At 38.6% G+C, this 26,524-nt stretch overlaps 1 protein-coding gene across 5 annotated transcripts in view; it reads right to left on the bottom strand.

Moving 5' to 3' along the window:
• Window positions 1–833: 833 nt before the first annotated feature.
• Window positions 834–26,524, bottom strand: part of ATE1 (arginyltransferase 1) — a 70,515-nt gene continuing 44,824 nt past the window's right edge. For all 5 annotated transcript variants that reach the window (XM_032115839.1, XM_032115840.1, XM_032115838.1 and 2 more), the window contains exons 11-12: window positions 20,007–20,127; window positions 834–4,270 (exon numbers count right to left, since the gene is read on the bottom strand). In XM_032115839.1, coding sequence (XP_031971730.1) covers window positions 4,092–4,270; window positions 20,007–20,127 — 300 coding nt within the window. In that variant the 3' untranslated portion in view covers window positions 834–4,091. The remainder of the gene's footprint in view (window positions 4,271–20,006; window positions 20,128–26,524) is intronic.

Here is a 26,524-nt window from a genome sequence, read left to right as displayed (position 1 = left end):
AAATGTGCTATAAAATGCATAGAGTAGATTAATTTCTAGAACACTTTCATTTAGAAACCCACTGAGCACAACTAGCTACACTGAGGATGAGTTACTATTGTACATCTGCTCCTATGATCCATCACTTTAACTGACTTAAAAAACCCAAACCATGTGGCAAGTGGAAAAGTAATCCAGCTTTTTTACACTCAGTCTTTAGGACTACATACAGGAGGCTCTGGAGGTGCAGCTTTATAAATATATTGGGTACAAGATGTGGCTACAATGCTTTGGGAAACGCTGATGATTCCCTGAAAAGTGATGATTTCTGCCCTAAAAATTGCCTCCACCCTTCCAAATGCAGACTCTTCTGTCCCTGTAGCAGGGCTGGGACAGAATGAGCAAGATGAGACATTAAGGCTTGAGTGGAGATGGAGAGTCTGATCAGGACAGCACTTAATACATGTCTGGAGGATTATCTGGGACAACCAGGATGAGAAGGAATTCTGAAATATGTGGCTGATCAGGCTGGAGCTTCAGAGTGATCACCTGGCAAAGACATTCACAGAACTTCAAAAAGATTGATGGATGTAGACTCCACAGGAGCAATGGAACAGAGAAAGTCCAACCAACATTTCAAGCCATGGTGGTGCTGGGCTGTGAGAAAAGTCTCGTTCAGGAATCCAGAATTAGCTGGAATTCTGCCTCATTCAGTCAGAAAATGAAGCAATGTTTGGTTATCTTTATGCATACAATCCAAATTTCTGTGTTGCTGGTTTGGCTCTCTAATTCAGGACAGGTTTTTGTTCAACCAAGCTGAACTCAAATAAATAGCTACTCCTGTCTAGTCTCCATTTGTGAAAAGTCTCTTTATTTTATTTTATTCTACTCAGAAATTAATTATAAATTATATTTCATGCAATCTCTTCATTAACCTGGCTGGAACTAAAACTTAGTTCCAAAACAGGTCATGTGTGTTGAACATGATTTTAAACTTGCAGGTCCCCCTTCTAATCACTGCTACCTTTTGATGGATTCTTTGATTTTGCTGTTCACTGGACACTTGGTCAATCTCCAGGATAATGAAATTCCTACAGCCAAAGGCAGAAATCACATTCAGAGCTATTATTTCTTATAATAATTCACAGAGACTGGAAATAACTTTATTTTCTACACTTGCAAGTCAAACAGGCCTGCTAAAAAGCAATTACAAACTCAACATGCGGGTTCTTTTGCATTTACTGACATGTATTGATGCTGGAAATGTGTAAGCTTCTCATTTCTTTCCAATTAAAACAAAAAAATGGCATTTTTTTAGCACTGGTCACAACTCTGCATTCTCTTACCACCATCTTATGCTCATTTATCAACAGATGACAGAACAAGGCAACCTTACATTGGGGATTGACTCTCACAAACTAGCTACACTAAAAAAAAATCTTATAAAATAGTTTGTGCTAAGTTAAATATCTCTAAATTCAGTAATTGTCAATGACAATATATTAAACAAAACTGTAATAGTGGTGAATTTTCAGCTCCACTGAAGTCACAGGCAAAATTTACAGAACTTCATCCTCAGCCTCTGTCCCCCTTCTAAAAACAGGGATAGAGGTATCAGTCCACAAAAATACTGCACCAGTTTCCTTCAAAAATAACACTAAAGTGAGTCAGATCTCAGCAAACCACATCAGATGAACTCAGTCTTTGAGTTAATCTCAGTGTTGCCTGGTTTTGCATTTTAATATAAATCCATATTTGAGTTGAGTAAGAGCCAGGAGCCCAGTCTGCCGTGGTGCTGCAGCCCCAGTGGAGGTCAGAAAGTGAAAGCACCATTTCAGCCTCACAGGAAATGGTCATTTACCTCGAGTGCTCACACTAAGGACAACTTCAAGCTGTGCTCAGTTTTCAGGTTTATACTTCTCTCACTTTCCTTTAACTGCAGTCCTTAACAGCTCCCCAAGAGAAACAGAGCATCAGATAAAAGTCTAATCCAAGGCATATCAGTAACAAATACGGGCACAAGGAGATGGAGCTCTCCAGGAACTCTCAGTGGGGACATTAAGTCTGCTCCCTTGAAATTTAACAGAAACTTTAACTTCTCCAGGAGCTCAGCAAGGCCATCCTTAAATGGCTTTGATAACCTTTAAGGTTTTGCAATTCATAGTGAAATTCCTCAGTGCCTCTTAACTGATTTTATACCACATAAAGTTTTTCTCGTTTATTTTGGTTGCAAGCCATATGGGCATCACCACTTTTCAGCATGTTGTGTGGGCAGAAAACATTACACTGTTGGACAGAGGGGTACAAGCATTTTCTCCACAAAAAGGAACTCTTCATAATAATCTTCACAAAGATTATTTAGTGGTTCTCCCCATGGCAGCAGGCTGAGGTAAGGCATGGGCAAACTAGAAGGTACAGTGCAAAGAAACTTCTCAGTACCAGGCAACAGATAAACACACACCAGATATGATGCTGACATGAATGACCACTTCTGTTGCAGACTGGGAGTAGATCAATACTATACAGCCCAATTAGTAAAACATAAAATGACTTTTTAAAGTTGCTGTTGAAGCTGTGCTCTCTATCAATAATAGTACAATATTGCAGTAATTTCATATCAAACAGATATGAAAAAACAAAGTTAAATCTGCATTGCACTTGATTCCCCAAGTTCTTACATCTGCTCCACATTAAAATTAATGATTAATAATATTGGCCAAGTGTTTAAAATTAAATCAATGAACCCATGAATGATAGGAGATGTAACCCTCAGAAGGTAAAACTGAATTTGTTTCCTTTCTGGGGGAAAACCACCCATATATCCTTGAATGAGAATCTTTGTTCAAAGGCTAACAGGAAACTCCAAGTTGATTCAAGGTAAATACCAGCCCCTGTTATCCAAGGAGATAAGAAACACAAATGCATTGGTAATGTTACAATGTTGTAATACATTACTGAATTATACAACAGTGTTATTTCCCCAAATTCCTACAACTTGTATGACTTGATAGGGACACAGACAACGTTCATATAATAGATAGAGATAATAAAGTGCTTTCATAAAGGATCACAACTTCCTGTGTTTCCAACAGAAGTATTTACTAAAATGTTATTAAAGATGGTAACCCGTGAGCTGCTGCACCAGAAACAAAACAGTCAGTAAAAAAGCAGGAATATGATATTTAAGTCTTCCTGTAAAATTCTGCAGAAAAAAAGCACCTTCAACAAAACCCAGCAGTGGTACCTTATGTCTTTTTTTTGTTAGCATAGTTCTGAAATGTGCACTGAGAGCTCCAGGATAAACCTTCCGAGTTCTATTTCACATGAGCCATGTGCATTGAAATACCCACTCTTGTTAGACAAAGGATAAGGCTTATACCAAAAACCACTGTGCCACTTGGCTGCATATCTTTGGTATATTTATAGTGCAACTGCTCTGCTTCTTCTCTGAAGGGGAAAGTTTTCCAAAGCATTGCATCCCCTGCCACTGAGAACCTACCACGAACTCCTACACTCACTAGGACCTCTGACACTGACTTGCTGCTTTAAACTAATGAAGAATGGGCAGTGAAAATAATTTCTTCCTGTTTTCTAACCATACTGCTGAAATAAAATTGTATCATGCCAGAAAGTAAGAGCAGGGTTCAGTTCTCTTGCAAGATTTTAGGAGTGTACAAATGCGAGCATGAATTTTACAGCAATTTTTAATGACAGATACCCAAGGTGCTATTTGAAAACATCTGTAATTTAATGATTGTTAATCTAGATTTAGTCAACCTTCGTCTCTACTGCAAAAAAAAAAAAAAAAAGACACCTGTTTTTCATTTTGCTTAGATACTTAGAATTATTCATAATGCATAGAAAGGCTAGAACTACTTAATTAAAATATACTGCAAGCGTGTTTCGCTAAACTTATATTGCTAAAGCCTTGCTGTACTGTAAGATTTACTGGAGTTGGCCTTTACACACAGTACCATGTATTGACATAAGCCTGGCTATACACCTGTGCCTCAGCCTGTCTGAGTGGGCACACCAGCACACGACTATGGTACAGATCATCCAGTGGCAGTGCAATGAAATGTGGCGCCATTGAAATGCCATTTCAGGGGCTCTCAACTCCTGAACAACAGCATTCTCTCTGAACACGTCTGTCCCACCAGACTTGCATATTGCTGAACGCTGGCTTCGTCACTTGGCCCCTTCCTCCTCTTCTTGTACACGTTGTAAGGCATCACAGTTCTCTTGTGGAGCACTCTCACCCTGCCCAGCTCCTTCAGGCGACCTTCATCGACTGCAGAGGCAATCAGAGAACACAAAACCCAGTTATTTATAGTGTCCACATCACCTTAATTTATGCCACTAACTCCAGTATGCATAATGAAAACCACATGAAGTGAGGAAAGTCATCTGCAGATGGAAGCAGAGCTGAGCTGCAGAGCGTTCTTGAATCGTGGCTGGAAACAAAACCCAGCCTGCAAAGGAACTGTGTTCACAATGAGTGAAAAGGTAAATTGTGCATCACACATTTCTAATGGTGATGGATGGCATTTCTAAAAACACCTCTACAGCTGTATTTAAAAATTCACATTCATTTAATGCTCCTAGAGCCAGAAGTCAAACTCTATCTGGGAAAGACTCAAACAGAACCGACCAGGAGAGACTTGTCAATACTGCACCCCTTGCAAAACCCACCAGCACCAACTGGAACAAACGTATTAAAACCAGCAAGAACCCTCCAGGCTGTTTCCTTAGCTAAGGCACCAGGCAATAAACCACCTTCCCAGGTGAAACTCCCTGGCCTTCCAGCCCCAATCTGTTTTCCCCTCATTCATAGTGGTTTCTGAGTTTCATTCTAGGAGTTACATGTCCCTACTTCAAGTCTGATCCCTGAGCTCTGCAGATCAACAGGGTGAGCAGCGTAAGCACTCCCTGGGTGGGTACAACACAATTCCTCTTCAAAGATACACACACCACAGTTAAACCTTATTACCTTCACATACACCTTGTGACTTAATTTATCCAGAATCATATACATAAGAGTGTTGTTGAACAAGTTAAAACTTCCTTATTTTTATGAATCCCATTGATGTTCCTACTGCTGAATAATAATGTTATATAGCTGCTGTGTGTCAGAAAAATTTGCTCTACAGTGCTAGAAAACCCTTTAAAGAAACTCAGGGAATGCGCCACACATCTGAGGCCACTGCAGGATAAATTAATAAAATTATTACAAAACAGTAGGAAAAGAAATCTTGGACTTTTCTGAACTTTAGGTTCAAAAAGTCACCAAGAAGAGTAAACCCAGAATCTGAAACATAAGATTGAGAATAGAACCATATAAATTCCAGTAAGAATAGAGATGCTTACTGGAACACCAGTATTTTGGGACATAAACTATGCAAAGACTTACTTTTGGACCTTCTTTCTGCTTTTAATTAATGCTTCCTTATGTTTTAAGACAAAGGAGGTCATGAAATGCTTTTCTGTGCAAGACATTCTGAAGAATCTGCCCCCGTTCATCCAGAAATGGCCTATAAATTTTTTTCTGCTGATTGCAAGAATGTAGTATGTGAAACTTAATGAAGGCTGCTTTACCAAGTTTGGAATTACTTCATTACTTTTATCTGTGTTTTGGTTCCTGACATGAAAGCACAATGTGTTTCTTAAGACTTAACCAGGAAAACATGGTCTGAAGGAAGAAAATCTGAGTAGTACTTGCTAAGATTGTGCTCTCCACTAATTATGGTTGGCAATTGCTTTAGATAAACACCAAGTCAAAAATACTTTATGGCTTTCTCTCCCTCTTTGAAATCCATCAGGGTTTTGATGTGTGGCCAACACCTCCCTGATATCCCAATAGGCTGGTTTTACTACCAGCCCTTCTGCCTCTTCTGTTACATCCTCCTCCTTCCTGAGAGTTTACCAAGGAAAAAATTTGCAAGTTTAGCTTCTGGAGGTGACACAAGTGTAAAGTTATTTTAACTTCTTAAATTGGAAAGTTTCTATTTACTGCACCTCTAGGCTGACTCTCAGTCTGTGCCCCGAGAGGGATTTAGGCCAAGCTGAGCCCTCACAGCTCTGTGCCAAAAGCACTTTAGAGCTGTTCCCTACTCACTGTTTGATACTCATTGATTTCAAACACTCCCAAAGCCTGATACTCTGGGTGAGTTCATCCTCTGGCTTGCAGTGCTGCTGGCCCCGGATTTGATTTCTTTGAGTGACTAAAGCTACTGTACCTTTGGTTTCACTGCAGCGTTCCTGGCTCAGCTGAAGTTCTTGCTGTTCTTGCTGCTCAGCATTTGTGCCCTTACTCCACTTTTCCTCGTTGCCTCCTTGCCATGAAAAATAACATTCCACATTTCTACAATGATTACCTGTTCTTCCACTGACTCCCCTCAAAATAAAAGCTTTAATAGCAAAAATAACCTTCTGTAAAGGTACTTAAATGTATGTAATTTAAACTCTATCTGAAAAAGAAACCTTTTACTGAGATCTTAAGTGCAAGTAAAATAATCTCAGGTACATAGTTAAGCTTTTAGACAAGGCAAATAGGAACTTGTGTCACCATCACAACAAATCTGAAAGTCAAAACTCAACCACCTTTCAGTTGCTTCTGGTCTGGAGGCAACACCATAGTAATTCAGGAAACTATTCCCTTTAAACACAATTTAAACATAAACAGAATAAATTTAAGATAATTTGATGGAAAATAAAAGCAGATTGGGCTCTGGAAAACTTTAACAAAGAAATTACTCTCCCAGTAAGAAAAATTAAGTATCTGCTCCTGTTGAGTGGCACGTGGTAAAATTTGCTTTCTATTCAAGATGATGCCAGTTGAATTCTAACAGGCCTTCCCCATGTGGCTGATGCCGGGATACAGCAGCAATCACAGTCCAAAATGAGACCAAATGCTTTATTAAATAAAGTTCCTTGCTGCAAATAAGAAAAAACCATCCTATATTTCCAAGCTTTAGTAAAGAAATTTTATTTAGTGACTTCCATTTCTGGAAAGACCCTGACTGATCCGATAGTGGAACAGTGTGTTAGGGCAATTTTAGTCATTACTGTAATTACTGAATGCAGTACTTTTACCACTAAAAAGTTTTTTAAAAGGACTTATTTTTTCCTCCTCACATTTTCTCATTTTTCACCTCCTGAGCTGTTGATTTATTGTAGTCTACAGAAGAGACACTGTCATTTGACATAAAAAACATACAAGGTTTCATCCCTTAATTCAGTTACATCTATCAATATAGTCTGGATGTTAGATACACGAAATACAGAGCAATCAATTATATAGATTGGAAGTTCCTGTAATCTTAGGAAACTGGGCAACTGCAGCTGCCAACTGAAAACAGAAATATTATCCTGTAAGTCTCAGAGCTAAAAATACAGGTGAATTCTTGTTGAATAAATTACCTGTCACTTCTTTCTTTTCTCCTCTATACTCCTAAAGCAGCGAATTATTTATGCTGCAGTTGTCTATTGAAATTTGAATATAGGAGAGATTTCACTCATAATTCAACCTTGCCACCTTGATCCCATAAAGACTGCACAGAGGTGTTAAAATGTTCTGTTCCCAGCCCCATACCACTGTTAAATGGAATTCACACATGGAGGATTTCCTTTCTGAAAACACAAAGCATATCAGGTATGTTGCTAAGTACCAGCAGGAAACAAAGCAAGGAGTAGGAGTGATCCAAAGCCTCTCCATGCAATGGCGTGGCTTGGCAGGCACTGGTCTGGGTTCCTGACCCAGCTCACACATCCACCTTCACCAAAAGTGCTCAAAGGCAGCCTCAGCCTGCACTCACCCCAAAAAAGGCTTTTACACTCCAGGGATGAGGAGGAACATGAGGAGCAGGAAGCCTGACAACCTCCTGTACAATCCAGTCCTTATTTCTTTGCACAACCCAAATCAACTTCCCCCTAAAACTACAAGCTCCCTCCTGAAACCAAAACATCATTTTCAAATGCTGATATGCATTCCTGCTGAAATGCCAGCACGAAACAAGGAGGAGTGATTTCACCTTTTTTATTCACAGCAACAGCAAGGTGGACAGCAGTGTGCTTTTTCAGAGAAATCCAGAATTTCATGGTCTGGATTTTTTTCTTACAGCTCAGGGGTGGATTAGCATTTTTCTAACATTATTTTGGGAAGCCCACATCCAAATATTTTTATTCTTCAAGTGCATTAACCTTTATTATTACTACCTAATATAATCTGAAGTGAAAACCAGCTCCATCTGGTCAGAAAGCTGGGTAAGCACATGCAAAGCTGGACAAGGGAGCCTTGGAGAGTGGAGAGTGAGCTCTGCAAGAGCCTGGGAGCCAACACCATGCTGAAAAAAGGGTGATGGCTCAAAGGTTTCTGTAGCAAATTATACTAAATCAGCTTTTTTGGTGGTGGCTGTTGGGCCAAGCTGGTTTTGATCAACAGTAATGAGGAAGGGCAGCCTGAGCTGCAGCATCCTGTACTGCTCCTCTTCAGAGCCATGGTACCTCTTCCCTCCTCCCCTTGGAGAGACTCCTCACAAAAATGACATTTTAAGTTTTTCAGGGGTATAATCTAGAGAAGGAAGCAATCTAACTTTTTTTTTTAAAGTGCTTTTTTCCATTTACAGGAAAACAAGTGAAGAAATAATTAAAAACAAAGTGACAAATTTATTGACTTTCCTATTTTCTAAATAGGAGAAAGGACAACTGCCAATTTCCAAAACAACCCACATTAGTCACAGGAAAATATTTCTTACATTTTCTGTACTCAGAATGGACTCAGAATTAGTAAGAAGCCTTACTGAGGACTGGCATTTCTAACTCACAGAAAGAAATGTGGAACTCCTGCTAAACTCTGAAATGTTGCTGGTTTTGATCATAAGTTTCAGTTTCTTTATTTGCTCCTTCAACTCCCTGGAATAATGAAAGCATTTGGCCCTCTTCACTTTGTAATTCTGCATCCATACTACATAGAGAACCTGGATTTTTTTCCCCTACTATAGAAGGATAAAACAGTGAAAGAAAAGAAAAGAAAGGCAAAGGACCAACCCTAATTCAAAAATTAAAATGTTTAAACCTGTGCCATTAACTGAAACCTGTGATTCACTTTGAAAGCAGACACTGAAGGAAACTCACATTATAAATTAAGTTTTCATTTTGCTTAAAAATGGATTCTCAAAAGAATTATTTTTACCTCTAAGCATTAAATCCACAGAACAAGAAGTATGAAGATAAACACTTGACAACTGCTGCATTTCCAGCCCATGGATGTGCTGGAGTTTTGATTTTGTTTCATGTTGCTTGTGGCTTTTAATTTTCAATTTCGAAGCAGTTAGGATTTGCACAGTTTTTAAAGATGAACAGAATGTTACCATTTTTATAATCAAAGAAAAAAAAATAAAAATTCAATTTACAGGGAGATTAAAAGTTTCATGATACTCAAGCCTTCAAACTGAGGTGTAAAAATGATGAAAAGAAGCACCATCCCTTGCTGGTTGCACTATGGTGAAGTTAATTTATCTGAGAAACACTACAGCCTTGTCGAATTTTTTTAAAGAAAAGCTACATCTGGTTTACATGACCTTGTCACAGTTAATGATCAATGATTTTAAAACAAAGAAACTGCAAAAGGAAGAAACACATTAACTTTTCAAATTTTATGACTGAAACATAGGAGATACTAATTACTGGAAATCGAAAATTATTCCACTGCAGTCAGAAGCCAGATCTTTCTGACCTTTGAATTTAAGCTCATTTCTTACTCAATTTAAAGCTTAATTTCTTTTGTTCACCAGCAAAGTATAGGATGTCATCCTCAAAAACAAAAGGGACAATCAGCAATACCCATGAATAGTCATATTTATATAAAACAGTGAGCTGAAATATGCTTTTTCTCATATTGCTTCTTTCAAACTAGACTCATACATTAAGGAATATTAAAGACCCCTATGCCTTGGGGTACAAAAATACTAACTCAAACCAAAATAAGAGTACAGTTAAAATGAAGCATAAACAACAACACACAAAAATTCAACGAAAAGAATTCTTAATTAAAACCAGAAAGCACAAGTCACAAAGGAAGTACAGTAAAATGCTCAGGATATTCTCAATCAGCCAAATCTTTGCAGTTACTCTAACAAAAAAAGGGAACTTTTGAAACCACTGTTCAAAAAGAACATGTTTGTAAGTGGAAAAAGGCACCTTGATCAAAACTTTACCGATGACCCTTAAAACAGAAGAATTGCAGTTTTACAGGTATGGGGATCCTTAAAACGGGCAAAGACAGGAAGTGGCAATGAGGGGAAATCCTGAAGGCATCTTCCAACCCAAAGCTTTGGGCTTTGTGCCTGGACTCCTACAACTGGTTTGTGATGTGCAGCTCCAGGCCGAGGAGCAGCAGCCGGATCGCGCGGCGGAACGCGCTCGCCCCGCTGCGCCGCGGAAACAATAACTCATTGTGCTGGGACTCCCGTTATTCCTGGAGTAAACATCAGCAGGGGCCAGTGGAAAACATTTCCTGTCAATGCAGCAACTCACAGCAGCTCGGGGGGCTCAGCTGCAATTCACGGCTTCTGCCTTACCTGGAAACAATCCCTGACTGTGCTGCCCAGCACTAAAATCCAACTGGACACGTTTGGAAGAGATGCACATAAAACAGTATCTATAAAATTCCCAGTTTATTTGAGGAGCTCTCATAGAATGCAATTATTGTAGCCTACCTCAATATATTATCCTGAAAAAAGGTGACTGGGAAATGGCTACTGAAGGGCAAGATTTAAATCATAGAATGACAGAATCATTCAAACTGGAAAAGCACTCTAAGACCATCAAGTCCATCCATTCCCCCAGCACTGCCAATCCCACCACTAATCCATGTTCCCAAATGCCACATCCACACAGCTTTTAAATCCCTCCAGGGATTGTGACTCCAGCACTGCCCTGGGCAGCTGTTTCAGTGCTGGACAACCCTTTCCATGAAGAAACTTCTCCTAATATCCAACCTGAACTTCCCTTGGCTCATCTTGGGGCCGTTTCCTCTTGTCCTATCAAGGAGTGATAATGATGTTCCTCCAAGTACTTGCTTTTTAGGAATGCAGTGCAAGAAATCCTATTCATACCGGGGAAAATGTTAGTTAAATGAGACTGAACACCTCCCATGTGAAAACAGTATCCAGTGCCTCCAAAGTCAAAATACTATGACAAAAAAAAAAAAAAAAAAAAAAAAAAAAAAAAAAAAAAAATCTAGTTGATGGCAAGGTGACAAAGATAACTTTTTTACTTTTAGATGTTCTTCCAGAGGACAAAAGGAAGTTGTCACTTCAAAAGAAGTTGAATCTCTAACACTATTCTTGATGACTTCAGATACAAGAAATGAGAATGTGAACTGCCAATGAAGAATATTAACTGCACACCCAGGGCACTTTGGGGCTTCTTTTTCTTGGTTTTTTCCTGTTTTAACTACACTTTTTGCTTATCTAATCAACTTGCAGCCTTCAGCTTAAGTACACTGTGCAGACAAGGGCCAGAAGCAGAACCACAGCAGGTACAGCTCTGTTTTGAAGGAAGGGGCCCTGTGAGATGTTCTGTGATTCTCTCTCATTCCTGTGCACGCTCTCCCTACCCCAGGTTCCCTGACTGCAGCCTCCAGGCCCTCAGCAGTCTGCACAAGGCAGATTTGCAGATCAGAACTGGCAGAGTCAAAGCTTTACAGGCTCATTCATGACCTGACTCATTTCTGGTGGACCCCACAGGCATTTCTAACACCCAGCTCTGGTTCTGGGGAGTTTTATTTGCTCAGAGTCAGCACTGGGGAGCCTGACCAAGCTTTCTGCTTCATCAGTGTGTGTCCTCCACATTTCTCAGAACCTTTGTTAGCTGAGCTTTCCTGTTCCTTGAAGTATCCCAGTTATTTAGAACAATACAGGAATGTTCTGCATTTTGAGTTATTCATTTCTCTTCAGAGACAGAAGGGGAAATCATGGTTAAAATCCAACAAGCACTTGGAAACAGCACATGAAAGCAACTCTAAGTTGCTGGCTAACAGGGAACAAAAACTGCACAGATATCTTTGAAGAGCCTTTAGCAAGGGACCTGTCATCCCAAGAACATAATCAGAAGTGACTCTGCTACTGGTGGGACAGAAACATCAAACACATTATTAAATCAGTGAATTAATGGTTGAAAATAGTAATGCACCTTACATGGGAAAGATCAGGGATGGTGACAGTGGTGGAGATGACAGGACAAGGGGGAATGGCTTAAAGCTGCAGGATGGTTGGATGTAGATGGGATTTTGGGAAGAAATTGTTCCCTGGGAGGGTGGGGAGGCCCTGGTACAGGGTGCCCAGAGAAGCTGTGGCTGCCCCTGGATCCCTGGAAGTGTCCAAGGCCAGGTTGGACAGGGCTTGGAAGAATCTGGGACAGTGGAAGGTGTCCCTGCCCATGGCAGGGGGTGGCACTGGATGGGCTTTCAGATCTGTTCCAACCCAAACCATTCCATGATACCATTCTTCCATGAAATGCCAGTACAAAAGACAAAAGTCAGAGGTTATGCTTTAAGGAGTTACAGCTCCAAAACAATGGGAAGAAAACAGGAAAAAAAATCTGAAGCAGCAAAAGAGTGAAATACTATTTATTAAAATATTTGAACTGCATAGAAGTGAACGTGGCAGAAAGTACCAAGAGGATCTTCCAGAAAGAAGGGCAAAGTCCTCATTAAGACTGATATGTGAGGAGGAAAAGAACCAGAGACGAGAGTCAAGCTGAGAATTACATATGCAAACATTTCCACAGAATAGGAAAAATTGAAGCAATTGGCAGTAGCTTATCAGCTAAATAAATCAGATTACAGCAATCAATTTGCTGGCTAAAGTAATTAAAACATGGAATCAATTACGTTCTACGTGAGGAGCTGAGATGATGTCAGCAGAGCAGGGAGTGAACGAGGATCATTCCAGAAGGTCTGACCCTGGCACAGGTTTCCCTGGTGGATGTTGGAGTGTGGCTCAGCACATGCCTGTGGTGTCCCTTCCATGGCTGCTCTGTGCCTGTGCCTAATTACAGCTGTTAACTTTTATCACATTTGGAAACCAGTCCCACATGCTCATTGTCCTCAGCATGAAATAAAATCTGCATGATCGCTCTACTTGTCCCACATTACTGAACTTTTAATTCCTGCTCTTGTGCTCTTAACACCTTCTGAGCATGGAAAATGATTCCTACAAGACTTGGCAATCCTTGCCCTTCCCCACATTCCCCAATCTTCACCAAAAAGGAAAAAAAAAAAAAAAAAGCAGAATTATTCTGCTAGAAAATCAAATATTCAAATATCACAACATTCAAAAGGTGAAAGAGTATCTTGAGCATAAACCCATCTAAGAGTCATCTCTTCAATGCAAAGAGAAGTGAAGTATGCCAAGATATCTTCATTTTTCAAGCAAAGTCCTCAAAAAAAAAAAAAAAGTAATTTCAAAACACATCCATTTTTTTCACAATCTCTATGATGGTCATCTTGGATTAACACATATTTTTGTGAATTTTCCAGTCCAAGCCACAGGTTTCATGAACCACACCAGATGTCAGACACTGGGTCAGTTGAGGGGCACTGGTTTAGTCTGCTACATGTATGTTATAAGCAGATATTTTTGGAATATCAGTAAATACAAACTTTTAAATCACAAATATTTATTAAAGTTTGCTTTTACTAACCCACACACCAATTTATTCCATGGCTGTTGCTTAGAACCCACAAATTAAGAGAATAACATTTCCTTTTTATTACAGAAGCACTGCATATGAGGCTAAAAACCCCACGCCCCCAGTCATTTCAATTTAATCCAAACATACTAAAAAGTGAGGGGAAAATGTGCCTGGCTACACCTTATTGGCATTATCTTCATTGTTTAAACATCTTGTACAGTCAAGGATCACACTGGATTTAGAAATACGCATTCTGATGGCTCTAAGTCTTCAATAACTTAATGAGAAACAGAAAGAAACTTGCAAGATGTCTCCTCTAGAGGAGCTGCTAGAAAGAAGTGGTATATCTGTCTTTTTCTTGGTTACAGAACTCAAATTTATTACCTATGGCTCTGATAATAGTGGAAAGTTACCTCTTTAGAAGACTTTAGTTCATGATCTCTCAGTTTATTTAAACTGTTTCTGAACTCTCTGAAGGACACAACACTACCTTAAAAAATAAACCTATAAGCAGCAGTTGTTTTAAAACAAAGCAGCAATTTCTCCCAAATCAGATGATTGCACAGTTCTAAACAATTGGTTTAATGTTTTCCATCTGTGATAGTTCTGCGACCACATTTTCATCGTCTCAAGAAGTTTAGTGCATTTATCCTTGTAAACATTAATCTGCATCACACCACCCTTACAAACATTAACATATCCTGGCCTTTGCATTAATCCCTCTGCCCACATCCAAATCCCTCTGCCTACATCCATCCTACACGGATACAGCCCTTTGCCAGGGATGTGAACTCTGAGACGGGACCAAATGGCAACCACAGTTCACTTTCAGGACATAAATATGTGATCGTGGCTTTTGTGTTCAAAACAGGAGGAGGATCAAGAGCAGTATCACACTAATTTACTAATTTTTTAAAATATACTGTAAAATTAAACACTCTCTGTACTGGATGGGGAAAAAAAAGTCAACAAAATACTTGTGTTCACAAACACAATAAATATAAAACGTTTGAATTACTCTTTAACAACAAAGTGCACTAAATTGTACATAAAATAAAATGTTTTAAAAACACAACATTAGAAATGATAGTTATTGAAATAATTGTGACAAATTATTTTTCTAGTGGAAGCATTACGCACAAAAACATATTTAAAATAAACAGAGTTTTGTATAACTGCACATGCCTGTAGATTTCTGGTTTTATTTAAGTTTTATTTACTAGAACTAGTAACACTCAGTTTCTTGCAAGAAGCATTAAGATACATAATGCAATCACTACTAAGAGGATTCAGAAGTTGTTAAATACTGGGAGTGTTGTTTGCATTTTACTACTCTAGCTTACTATGAGCAGCAGCATAGATAAAAAATACATAGAAAGATGTATTTCTAAAGAAACAGTTTTTTCAGCTTATATTCCTATAAGTTTAAAAAAATCTGGTAAAAGCTTGTAATAAAAAGTTATAGGATTACCACAGAGAAAGACTGGAAATCTGAAGTAATTTTCTTTAGTTCAGTAAGTCAAAAACTAGTGATCTGCTATGAGGTGTTACATGGACTGGGTTTTTTAGTGTGATTCTTGTGAGTGTGAAGGGAGAGTTTTCTGACCTCTCCGTAGCTTTGTGTAGTGTCCCAGGACTTTCTCCCGAGAAGGGAAGCTCAGGCACTGATTTTAGTGTTGTTTTGGGTCTATGTTTTGCTTTATTCTGATGGTTAAGGCTTACATGTGAGCACGAGGCAATTTTAAAGGCTTTTTGGATTTCTACATCTGTCCTTTGTGCAAGCACAGCCTTGCCCAGCTCCTGGGCAGCCACCGCCTGATCACTGGAAAGCCCAGAACAGACAAACCATCTCCTCTGGATTCCATTGCCTATCATCACTTAGGCTCACATCAGCTGGAAACAGTCTGAAGCCTGAGTTATTCTAAGGACTTCCACTCTGCTGGAAGAAGAAAGGCCTTTTCTGCTGTGCAGAGGTGGCAGATGCAAAGTCTGCTCTGCAGCAAGAACAAAGAGTGGAAGGTGGTTGCTGAATCATTTGGCTTTGTAATCTCTTTAGATGGTGTATCCAAATAACAGCCTCTTATTCACCGCTACAAATATCTACCAAGATGCTCAAGTTTGAATCCTACCACCACTTATTTCTACAGCTTGCTCTTGTCAAGTCTTCCTTCTCCTTGTTCTACCTCCATGAACTACTGGAAAATTCTTTCCCTGTCTTCCATCCACATCTCTGCCAGCTGCCCAAACCCTGATCACATCAGAGATCCCCACTTCTAAAGCTTCCCACACACTGCTTCACTCCATCTTCATTCCTAGCACCTGCAGGCAGTGAAGTTCTACCTCTGACTACAGGATCTTATCCCAGACAAATTTATTTCTTTTGAAGGAAACTGCTTTGTGTCTCCATATTCTTAATTTCTCCTACAACTCTCATACGGCAAAAGATTTCTCCAAAAACTCTGAAAGACACCTAAGATACTTCCTTAGATCCCTCTCTTTGAAACTCTCCTTCACAGTGATGTTTACAAAAGGGTCAGTTTAGTCTAATACTATTTAGTCTATTAATAGACTATAATTTAGTCTACTACTATAATTGACCAGGAAACCCAGAAGTGCCTCTCTCTCTCTTTATCCCACCCTTTTGCATCCATCATGGTTTTTGTTAACCATACCCTCTGGAGCAAAGAGTGTCTTGTCTCCAAGAACACACAAAGCAAAGGCAGAGGAGCCTCTGTTATGCCTTTGTTATGTGCAATTTTTCAACACTGAAGAAAATACTTTCATTTTAATTAATGTATTCCATTCGATGCCATTTTGATTTCACTCTAATTATTAGATCTGCAGGAAGTTGAACAGATGTGTATTAGCTTAGCCAATTTATCAACTTCAGCAAATGAAATGGTTAAGACAGAAAAAGCACTGAAGTCCTTTTGAAGTGCAGCTCTAAAGCTCTGCTCACACAGCTTCTGCAGACACAGGAAGGTGGGAAGCAGCTTCCACCACTGGGATTGCTGTGGGCCATGCCTAAAAGTTGGATAAAGCTTTTTTCACTTGGGTAACAGCCCCATGTTCGCCCTGGCTGACACCATGTACACCCCGAATTATGTGACACAGTCATGTAACTATGAAGGTTTTGAAGCCACCACTCTTAGACTGGGATTTTATCTGTCCTCGTCTGAAGTTTCTTTTTAAAGGTCTTGGCAGTCCACCACTGATAGAAAGATTTGAAGTTTCTCACTAACTTAATTACCATCCCAAAAGTAGATTTTCATAAAATTTTGCTTCATGAAGACATTTTTTCACAGACTTCTCCCAGAAGCAACAAACCAAAAACCTCAAGAGATGTTAGAAAGAGAGAAGACATGCCACTGAGTTAGTCTAGAAAATAGAAACTGGAAGGATAAGAATATTGCCAGGATATCAGTAAATTATTTATAATTCTTTCCATACTGCTCTTGTTTCATGGGTAAGGCTGCTAGTGAAGTTACCAATGGAGTAAAACCCTGAGGAGCAGTTTGGGAGGAGGAAGCTAATGAGTGCCCAGGAATAATTTCAGCAAAATGCTATCATGTGACTGACTTCTGCTCATCAGCTTGATGTGTTATCAAAGTCACTGAATGCAGAGCAACCCTTTTAATCTAACTTTGTCTTTTCTTTAGCATATCTCCATCTGTACTTACAGCTAATGGCCATGAAATGAAGTTTAGCACTATCTCCATTTCCAGATTGCATCAGTATTCAAACCCTCTGTTAGTGCACCACCTCACTAACTACTTACTAGTTCTGAATAAATGCCTGGCCACTGGTTAGTAATATCAGAATCTTCATAAATCTCTCTCATTTATAAGATGATGCCAGGTCGTCTACATTTTTTCAAAGTGAACAGACAACAAAATGAAGGATCTGTTTCAAGACATGAGCTATATAAATAAATATTTCTTACACTTAAGAAAAAAACAACCCACTTTTTATGAGCATCTTTTTATTTTTATTCCAGAAAAGTAAAAATAAATCTTAATTAGGAAGGAGCTCTGCAATGTAATGTGTATGAATACTCAAAAATCCTTTCCATATTACAGAGGTTTGAAAGGTCAAAGCACATAACACACTCTCCTGAACTGGAAATGGGTAAATTTACCTAATAAATTTTTAGATTTTTTTTTTTTTCTAAAGGAGGGAAAACACGTTCAAAAACTCAGGAAAATTATGCACCCATGAGTTATGTCTCATACTAATTATGAAAAAGTTAGTATGAAATGATATTTCTGAAATTTTCTGACATTACACACAGTATTAGAAGATGACCATTGCCAGTGACTGCTTCATTGCCCCAGGCAGCAATGAAAGTCACATCATTTCTCCCAATTGTTTATTGGATCTGGTTATTGCTCTTGGTTTCAACGTTGGAAGTCCCACTCCCGATAAATCATGCCCTACTTAACCAACATAATTATGGACAGTGCTACAGAAAGCTGATTCAAGAGGAATAAAGCACACCATCATTTGTATTGCTTTTTAAAATTCACTGTAACGTCATCAAACTCGTATTAGTGACTGTTGGAGAACATAAAGAATGAGGAAGGGAACTGATTTCACTGGTGAGAAATGGCTTCCTTTGAGCAGCAACTCAAACCCCCGATGTCGACGAGCTCCCAGCAGGCCCAGAGCATCTCAACGTGCAGCTATGTTTTAATTTCCTTAAACCACAGGACACAAGTCACAGTTCCAGCAGCGTCTGGAGCGAGATATTCTGTGCTGATAACGACTCAAAGCTTTGTTTCCTGTGGTTTCCAAATGCCTGCTATGCCACAGGGATTTCACACCATCCAGAAGATGCTGCCCCTCTGCTTGCACGGGGTTAACACCTTCACAGGCACCAGTTTAGCACTCTCCTTTCTGAATACCAAGAGTATCCCAAATACCACTGGCCTCCAAAACCATTCCCTTCTTCCTTCTACTTTTGTAATTTTTTTCCAATTTCCCCTCATCAATCTAAGAACGATGTATTTACTTGAACCTTGCTTTGTAGTTCTTATAATTATTATTATTAGTAGTAGTAGTAGTAGTAGTAGTAGTAGTAGTGTTCCTGTTGAGCAACCAAGTAACAGCCACAAGGTGAGGAAAAGCAAGGAACTCAACAGCATTTCCAGAACTCCACAGTCCTGCTTAAGCAGTCTTTTCAAATTCCTTTAATTTACCTACATCCTGCCCTTCAAACAGTTAACTGCCTAGGGAGTCCTACTAAACTACAGTAAAAAGTAAAAGGATCAAAAAGGAAAAATAAAGCAAAAAGTAAAAAGAGTAAAAAGAAAGAAGTAGCTGCTGAAGACTACTGAGACTCAGGTAAATCTGTGCTTTGGTGTCTAGAAACAGACCACAGTGTTACATGCTCTTGAGCTGAATAATACCACACATCTCTAAATAGTATCACAGCCACACTCATTTGTTACTCACAGGAGAAAGAAAACTTCAAGAAGAGGATATTCAACAAGTCGTAATTAATAACAAAAGTTATTCCCTTTCCCCCCAAGCACAACACCAAGCATCCTCTAACACAGCTCCCAGAGAGTCAGTAACTAAAGCAAATACATGTTTTTTTTTTTTTTCCATTTGATTGCCTTGTTTTACATTAGCATCACTGTATTGTGTTCTGGTCAGTAATATTTTCAACCAGTCAATCCTGGTAAATCACTAAGTACCTATTTTACACAATGTGTAAAACTATGTCAAGATGTTTAAGGTGCTTCTGCTGTTTATTGTGTTCTTCACATCCACTGACTGTTAAACTGAATGTTTAACTGATTGTTAAACTAAATCTGACACTTTGTTTCTTAACAAAAGCACCTGACGCCTTTAAGCTTCTCCAGTTCTTCCACTTTCCTGTATTGATTCCAACTTAATTCCTTTATGCATTCACCCAACTGAAATGTAAGTGAGGAACAATTATTTGACTGGTTTTGTTCATGCCCAGAATAGCAAATATAATTTGAAAATAATCTGAAAGGCAGCAATATGTGTTAATTTTGAACTACTTATAGTCTACAGGACAGAATGTACTTAAAATGTGCATTGCTTAAAAGATAAAATTCTCTTTTACTAGTGTTTGCTGCAGGAGTTGTGGATTGTACCCTTTTCATCCTTTACAGGCAAGATTTCCATACTGCTTCAGCAGCAGATATAAAAGCAGCAGTTATAAAAAGACAGACAAATTACAGACACATCGTTCCTTGTAACCTTACTGCTTTTCCATCCTGGTTGTCAGCAGCAGATATAAAAGCAGCAGTTATAAAAAGACAGACAAATTACAGACACATCGTTCCTTGTAACCTTACCTGCTTTTCCATCCTGGTTGAAGCGGGAGTATTTGGAGTGCTCGAGCAAGGGCAGGCATTGCTCAATGGGTGTCCACACGTAGGTCTCTGGACACAGCAGGTCAGAGGGCCTGTACTGACCCTGGGAAGGGGAAAAGATGGAAAAAAAACCCAAAAAGAGAGCAGTCATATCAGTTGCACAAGAACACTCTGGCTACAATTTGATTTTCCAAAGAGCAAGGAATAGTTTTTAATCTAATCTACACCAAATGAGTGTTCAGTGAAATCACAGGCTTTAGTCATTTCAGCACCATCTCAGGAGCACAAACTCAACCTTGGCACGTGATGAAAATGTAAAATTAACATAACACACTTCCACGATATCCAAGATGAACTAGGAAAGTTTTGGCTTTGCTCACTGGAGCTCTGTATTTAAGTTATCCTCTGGAGTTCTGCTGGGTTGGGGCCAACACTAAAAAACTCAGCACCTCCAAAAGCAGCTCATCTCAAGTGTTGGTAATTCTAGCAAATAAAGGAGACCAAAAAAAAAAAAAAAAATCTAATAAAAACCCCACTGAACAGTAAGCAGGAGGCTATTTTTATTACATTAGTGATGGAGCATTTCGTTCATTGCTGCTTAAATAGTAACACTTTAATTCATGGAGCTTTTCCTGGATTAGCTTACAGGTAATGATTGGTAAAATTCTACCAATTTTTTTTGCTGATTTATTAAGAAGATATTCTTTGCAGACATTCCCAGAAACTAAACAGCCTTAATTATTTTCCCTCCAGCTACACAGAAAGTCGTCACCTCAGCAATAATAACCTCCCCTAATCAGATGCTCATTTGATTTAAAATAAGATTATTCAGCGGCCTATAACTTAAGTCAAAATTTTATCTTTGAGCCATTACTCATGCAACCCATACACTCTCAATGTTCAGAGCCATATGGTGGCAACAGCAAATTAATTTTTAACTTGCAAATTCATTACACATCTCAGCTTGAAAAACAGCCATACAGTAAAGAGAATGAAAAAATTTCAGGATACAAATTAAAAATTAAAAGACTGGGCATTATCAGAAGTCACACTGCAGTTGGTGCCATTAAGAGTCCTTCACATCAATTACATTAAATGGATAATTAAGATTATCATCTTGAGATGAAGCTGATTTACTGCCCAGTATCTGCTCTGATAAAAGGCAAAGAAGCCTAACATGAGGTTGAGCAACTGTTTGGGAAGGGACAATACAAAATTCCTGTGACTGCAGCCTAGAGATGAAGACATTCCTTTAGGGACACCCTTATGCAGTAACACCCAGTTTTGGAGAATCAGAACCACCAGGAATTCCCAATTCTTTTTATACTCTTACTGTTCAACTCTTCATATTTATGGAAAAATTAACTTTTTAAAATATATTTCCCAGCAACAGTAAATTGTTGAGAAGGAAATACAAGAATTATCTCTGATAAAAAGTCATCACTGTCCATGTAAAAGAGATAAAAATAACCAAGTTTCATGTTGAACCTTGTCAAACACCTGAGGTACTTTTCTGAAAAGGTCTGTATGATTTATTTTCTCATTTGAAAAACAATTGGGATTGACTTGGAACTACCACTTTTGGTTTTGTTGGCTTTTTTTTTAATTAAAGGCAAATTTTTGTATTAAATTAAAACAATATTCCTCCAATTCCATTTAGAAACTTAAACCTCAAGACCCCAGAAAACCCTCTAAAGCCAGAGGATGGAAGTGACATTTTTAAATAAACCACTTTGAAATGTTATGCTCGCTAAACAGAAATAGTTGAAAGCTGTGTGAAGGTAGTGTTTAGAGAACACTTTTAATCATCATTACTCAGATGAAACAGTTTAAGGACTTGGGGAAAAAATATGCCTTTTCAGTCATATTTTAAAAAAATTAGAACATAATTACTTGTTGATTTAAAGACATTTTCTCAACTGGCCAAGAAGGCAGAAATAGCCAAGGAACTGTCTTTCAGAGCTGTTGCTTAAGCACAGAAAATACAAGTGGCAAATTAATCTTTCCTAGTAGCATGAGCTTAACTCATGGTTGTAAGAAAAGACAGCCCTGACACTCAGTTTCCCTAGAAGACCCTGCTCCCACATCTTGAAATTTATCACATTTGTGAATCCCACACATGAAAATCACTATGCAGCCCTATTCCTACATTTCCCACTTACTTCTGTAACATTACAGTCTGTCATAAAATGGGATGTATAAAATTAACTGCATTGCAGCATTACTGGTTTGGTTATAATTAGAAGAACCCTTCTTTAGCACTGAGCAGCACAGCAAAGGGAAAAATTGATTATCCAACCCATCACTGTAGATTCAATATTTATTTTGGGCATCAAAATATCATAATTTGGAGAGGAAAGGGAAAAAATAGTTCTGACTTCCTTTAGATGTTTTCTTACCCCCCAATTTAGGAACTTGTTCATAAACTTCCCTGAAGGCACAGGAGGCTGCGGGGATGACACATCACTGACCCAGGACACTCAGTGGGATTAGAGGCAAAAACGAAAGAAGCCCTTGATTCTCTTTGATATCCTCCCTTCCCAGAAGTGTTTCCAAACACCCCAGAAGTAAGATAGTTCTCCTGTAAAGGTGTTTTATTTACACTGCTGGTCAAACCCACATCCCATGACTCACTCCACAGAGGAAGGGGGAACACAGGACGTACCCAGGTGAGCTTCCCAATGAACAGCATTTGCACTATGTCTATATTGACAGAATTAAAAAGGGAACCCACAGGACTTTATTAAATCAAATTAAATGATTTCTAAGGGCTTTTGCCTCCCCCCACCCTTTCCATAAGCACACACTCTCAATTTACTTACTTTCTTCAGAATATTTAAAACCTCAATATGAAAATAAACCACTATGAATCCACTTCCTACCTTTTTCCACTCTCCCTTTATTCCTGGACTGCAAAAACATCTAAACCTGAGAACCCACACAGACTATGCCTCATGTACACGAGCATCTGTACTTCAAGAAAAATGTTCAAATTTCATTACTCATTCTGAAATGATTACATCATCTAAATAAATTGCCTCTGAGCATACTATTTATATTCCTCCTTATTCTTAATACTGATTTACAGTATACACCCAACATAAATCCAAAATAGAAAGGGGATCTCCTAAAGGGAAGTGCTGCAGAGGGATTTATAACAGTAGAACTTAATCAGATTTGCAAAACTGATTTTGAAAATCATTTCTCTTTGGCTTCCGATTAAATCAGTATTCATTTCAGAAGTGATTCTGTCTACGGTAAGAGTTCACAACTGAAAATATTTTGCTTTCTCTTATCTCATTATACACAAGCTCTTGCACAGTAGAACTGTTTAAGTTGTCCAGACCATCTTGGGAATATTCAACTACAAGATTTTCAACAAAAAGTATCATCTTACAGACCATCCCTAAGCACTGTCTCAGGTTTCAGCTTCTCAAACCCAATACCACCTGCTGATGAAATGAATTCTGTCAATATCAAACAACTGCACATATTTCTCTCTCTGCATCTACATTTTGCCAAGAAATATCTGAGACATAAAATGTGGGTTTTTGGAAATGTTTTTGGGAATTAGGAAAAAAATGGTCTAGTGGAAGGTGTCCTTGCCCATGGCAGGGGGTGGGACTGGGTGATCTCTAAGGTCCTCTCCAGCCCAAACCATTCTGTGATTCCTCCATCAGACTGAAGGGAATTAAATTTTTTACAGCACCATGAGGTAAGGTATTCCATACCTTTAACCACCCCAGTCAACCCATCCTTTTTCCAATTTTGCTATTTCTTCTTTGAAAGAGGGGAAAGAGCCACGGCGGGGAAACCATTTAAATTGCATGGAGCAAGGAGTGTAACAGCCCAATGCATAATAAAGGTACAAATTAGATTAAAGATACAAATTAGATTAAAGATACAAAAAGATTAGATAAACATACAAAAAAGATAAATATCTGACTAATCTATCGAATGGCTTGACTAAAAAACAATACTGAAAATTAGTACGGCTAAGAAATTCCTGAGCACATGGTTCTTTCTACCAAGTCAACTCATTGCAACATAAATGTGACTGTTTTTTAATAAAAAATGATGTTTTTACTGCAAGATGTTTTATTGTCACTAATGGTTGGGCCATTTTTCCTCCTATATCATATAAAAGAGAGAGCCTTCAAGGTGCTTTCCCTTATACAATTAGACATGCTGTATTTTAATTGGAAGCTTCTGGAAATAAATTTTACAGAGAGACTGCCGAGCCTAAATTAATACTTCACACCATGATGGTTTTTATTTTACAGTTTTCGAATTACAATCAGCCAGAACTTCTCTGAACTTTTGTTCCACAGGAAGGGCACAGGTTTTAATGAGACTTTAGTCTGGAGATTACTTTTTAAATATTTTGCAAAATCTGAGGGATTTGGTAAGCACTTGAGATGAAAAACACCAGCAGAGTTTGTTTTTGTAGTCTAAGTAAATCTTAAAATGTAAAACTACCAAGAAAAACAATAGTCTCAAAAATGAAGGTCGAGCACCAGTAGCACTGAAAAAACAAAATAGGAAGGTTAAACTCACATTTAATTCTTTTATCAGGTACAGTTTACATCTGTATTCTATTTTTTCAAAATAAAACCATTGATCTTTTATTAAAAGTGAATTAAGACTGCCTTCATCTCCATTTCCAGCCAGCTGCTCAAAAAGAAGTGCTCTGGCTACACAAACAAAGCCACCCCAAATTGCCAACAGGGACCCATTAGAGCTGGGCAGCGCTGCCCGTGCAGCCAACCTCGGCTTTATTGAATTCAGCCTTTCCCCTGAAAGACAACCCCCTGGAATCCTCTCAGCAGAGTGCTGCAGCAGACCCCTGCTCCCTGATTTCATTACATAAACAGAAATAGAGTTTATGGATCCCCAGGAGAGCCCTTGGCCAGTAACTCGACCTGCCATGTTTTCCCAGGATGGCCATGCCAGCCCGGACAAAGAACTGCACATCCTAACCCTTCTGTTCTTCCAGACTCTCACATGGCCTCCAGCTGTGCAAGGCCAAAAAGACTTCAGAAAAACAACAAAAAACCCCCCTGCCCCAGAACTACCTGCACAAATTCACTCCCACCTCGCAGTCACTGTTTTAAGCATCTTCTTAAACAAACAAAACCCCATAAGCAATAGGCAGAGAATGAAGCAAGCAGCTCTGTTTACCCAGGAGGGATGGCTGGAGACTTCACCTTTACCACCAAAAACTACTGAGCTTACAGCAAAGTATACACCAAAGAGGAGTTACATCACTGGGTCACTCAATTAACAACTTGGATTTCACCCGGCTGCCTGAAACTCCAGTGCCAGGATCAAACAAGCTGCTCTTGTCCAAGCTGCAAACTTTGAAATAATTATGGACTCCATGCTTTTAGGATCCCAGAGTTGCATTCTTGAGAGCTTAGCCACCTTTCTGTTTCATTAAAGAATAATGTGTTGTAATCCTTAAATGATGTTATGAATAATAACCAAAATCTATTTGGTAACTCACAGAACTCAAGTACATGGAGTGCCAGCCCTTGCTCTTCAGAAAGATGTGTTTATTCTCATTTAATTACATCAGCACAGGCACAAAATCTGTGTTAAGGGAATTTTACAGGCAGCCAGGGAGCTGTAAGGTGCTTCCCAAGACACACCAAACATGGAAACTCAGAGCAAACACCCACCCTTCTCTCATATTCTTTGGTTTCCTGTAAGTGAAATGCAAATATAATTTGATGTTCTATTTCCAACAGAAATACGGACTCAGAGAATGGTTTGGGCTGGAAAGGACCTTTAAGGTCATCTAGTTCCAACCCTTATCTAGATCAGTTAATAATGTCATTACTTCTTTTAATTGTCTTTCTAAATATTCCTTAATGATGTTTAAACTGACTGTCCAAAGAAAATCTGTATATAATTTACCAACTTGCATCTCTATTTTGTTTATTTCCCAAGTCCGTGTAATGTATTAAGAGAAATAACTAATGATAAACCCAAAGCAAAAATACTTCTGACACTTGTTTCTACATGTCAAACAAAATAATTTCCTACAAATACTGACTATATGTTCATACTTGGATGTACTTCACTAAATATAAAAAAAAAAAAGCATTTCAGGAGGTTTTTATAGTGTCCCTCAGGTAAATAAAGTATTTCAGGTAAGCGTAAAACAGATTAAGACAATGAGTACAAGTCAAAAAGGAAAGCAGCCAAGTTTCACATTCAATATCCTACAATTATCATGTAATTATTTGGCCATTAACTGCCTACATGCTCTTAACCCACTACAAAAGTGGAATTAAATTAAGTTTATCTTAAATTTCACTGAGATTTAAGGTAAATCTCAGTCCTTAATTTGCCTAGGGTGCTCTGCAAAGAAGTACTTTTAAAGAAATACTCCCCCTTCCCCTCAAAATACCTTCAGAAACTTTTACTGTTTCTCAGTTTTCCCAACACATGCTATTCCTAGCAATCCCCTGAATTTTTAGGATTCTGCTATCTTT

This window comes from Corvus moneduloides, chromosome 8, assembly GCF_009650955.1.
Source record: "Corvus moneduloides isolate bCorMon1 chromosome 8, bCorMon1.pri, whole genome shotgun sequence".
NCBI lineage: Eukaryota > Metazoa > Chordata > Aves > Passeriformes > Corvidae > Corvus > Corvus moneduloides.
This window is presented reverse-complemented; position numbering and strand designations above follow the sequence as displayed.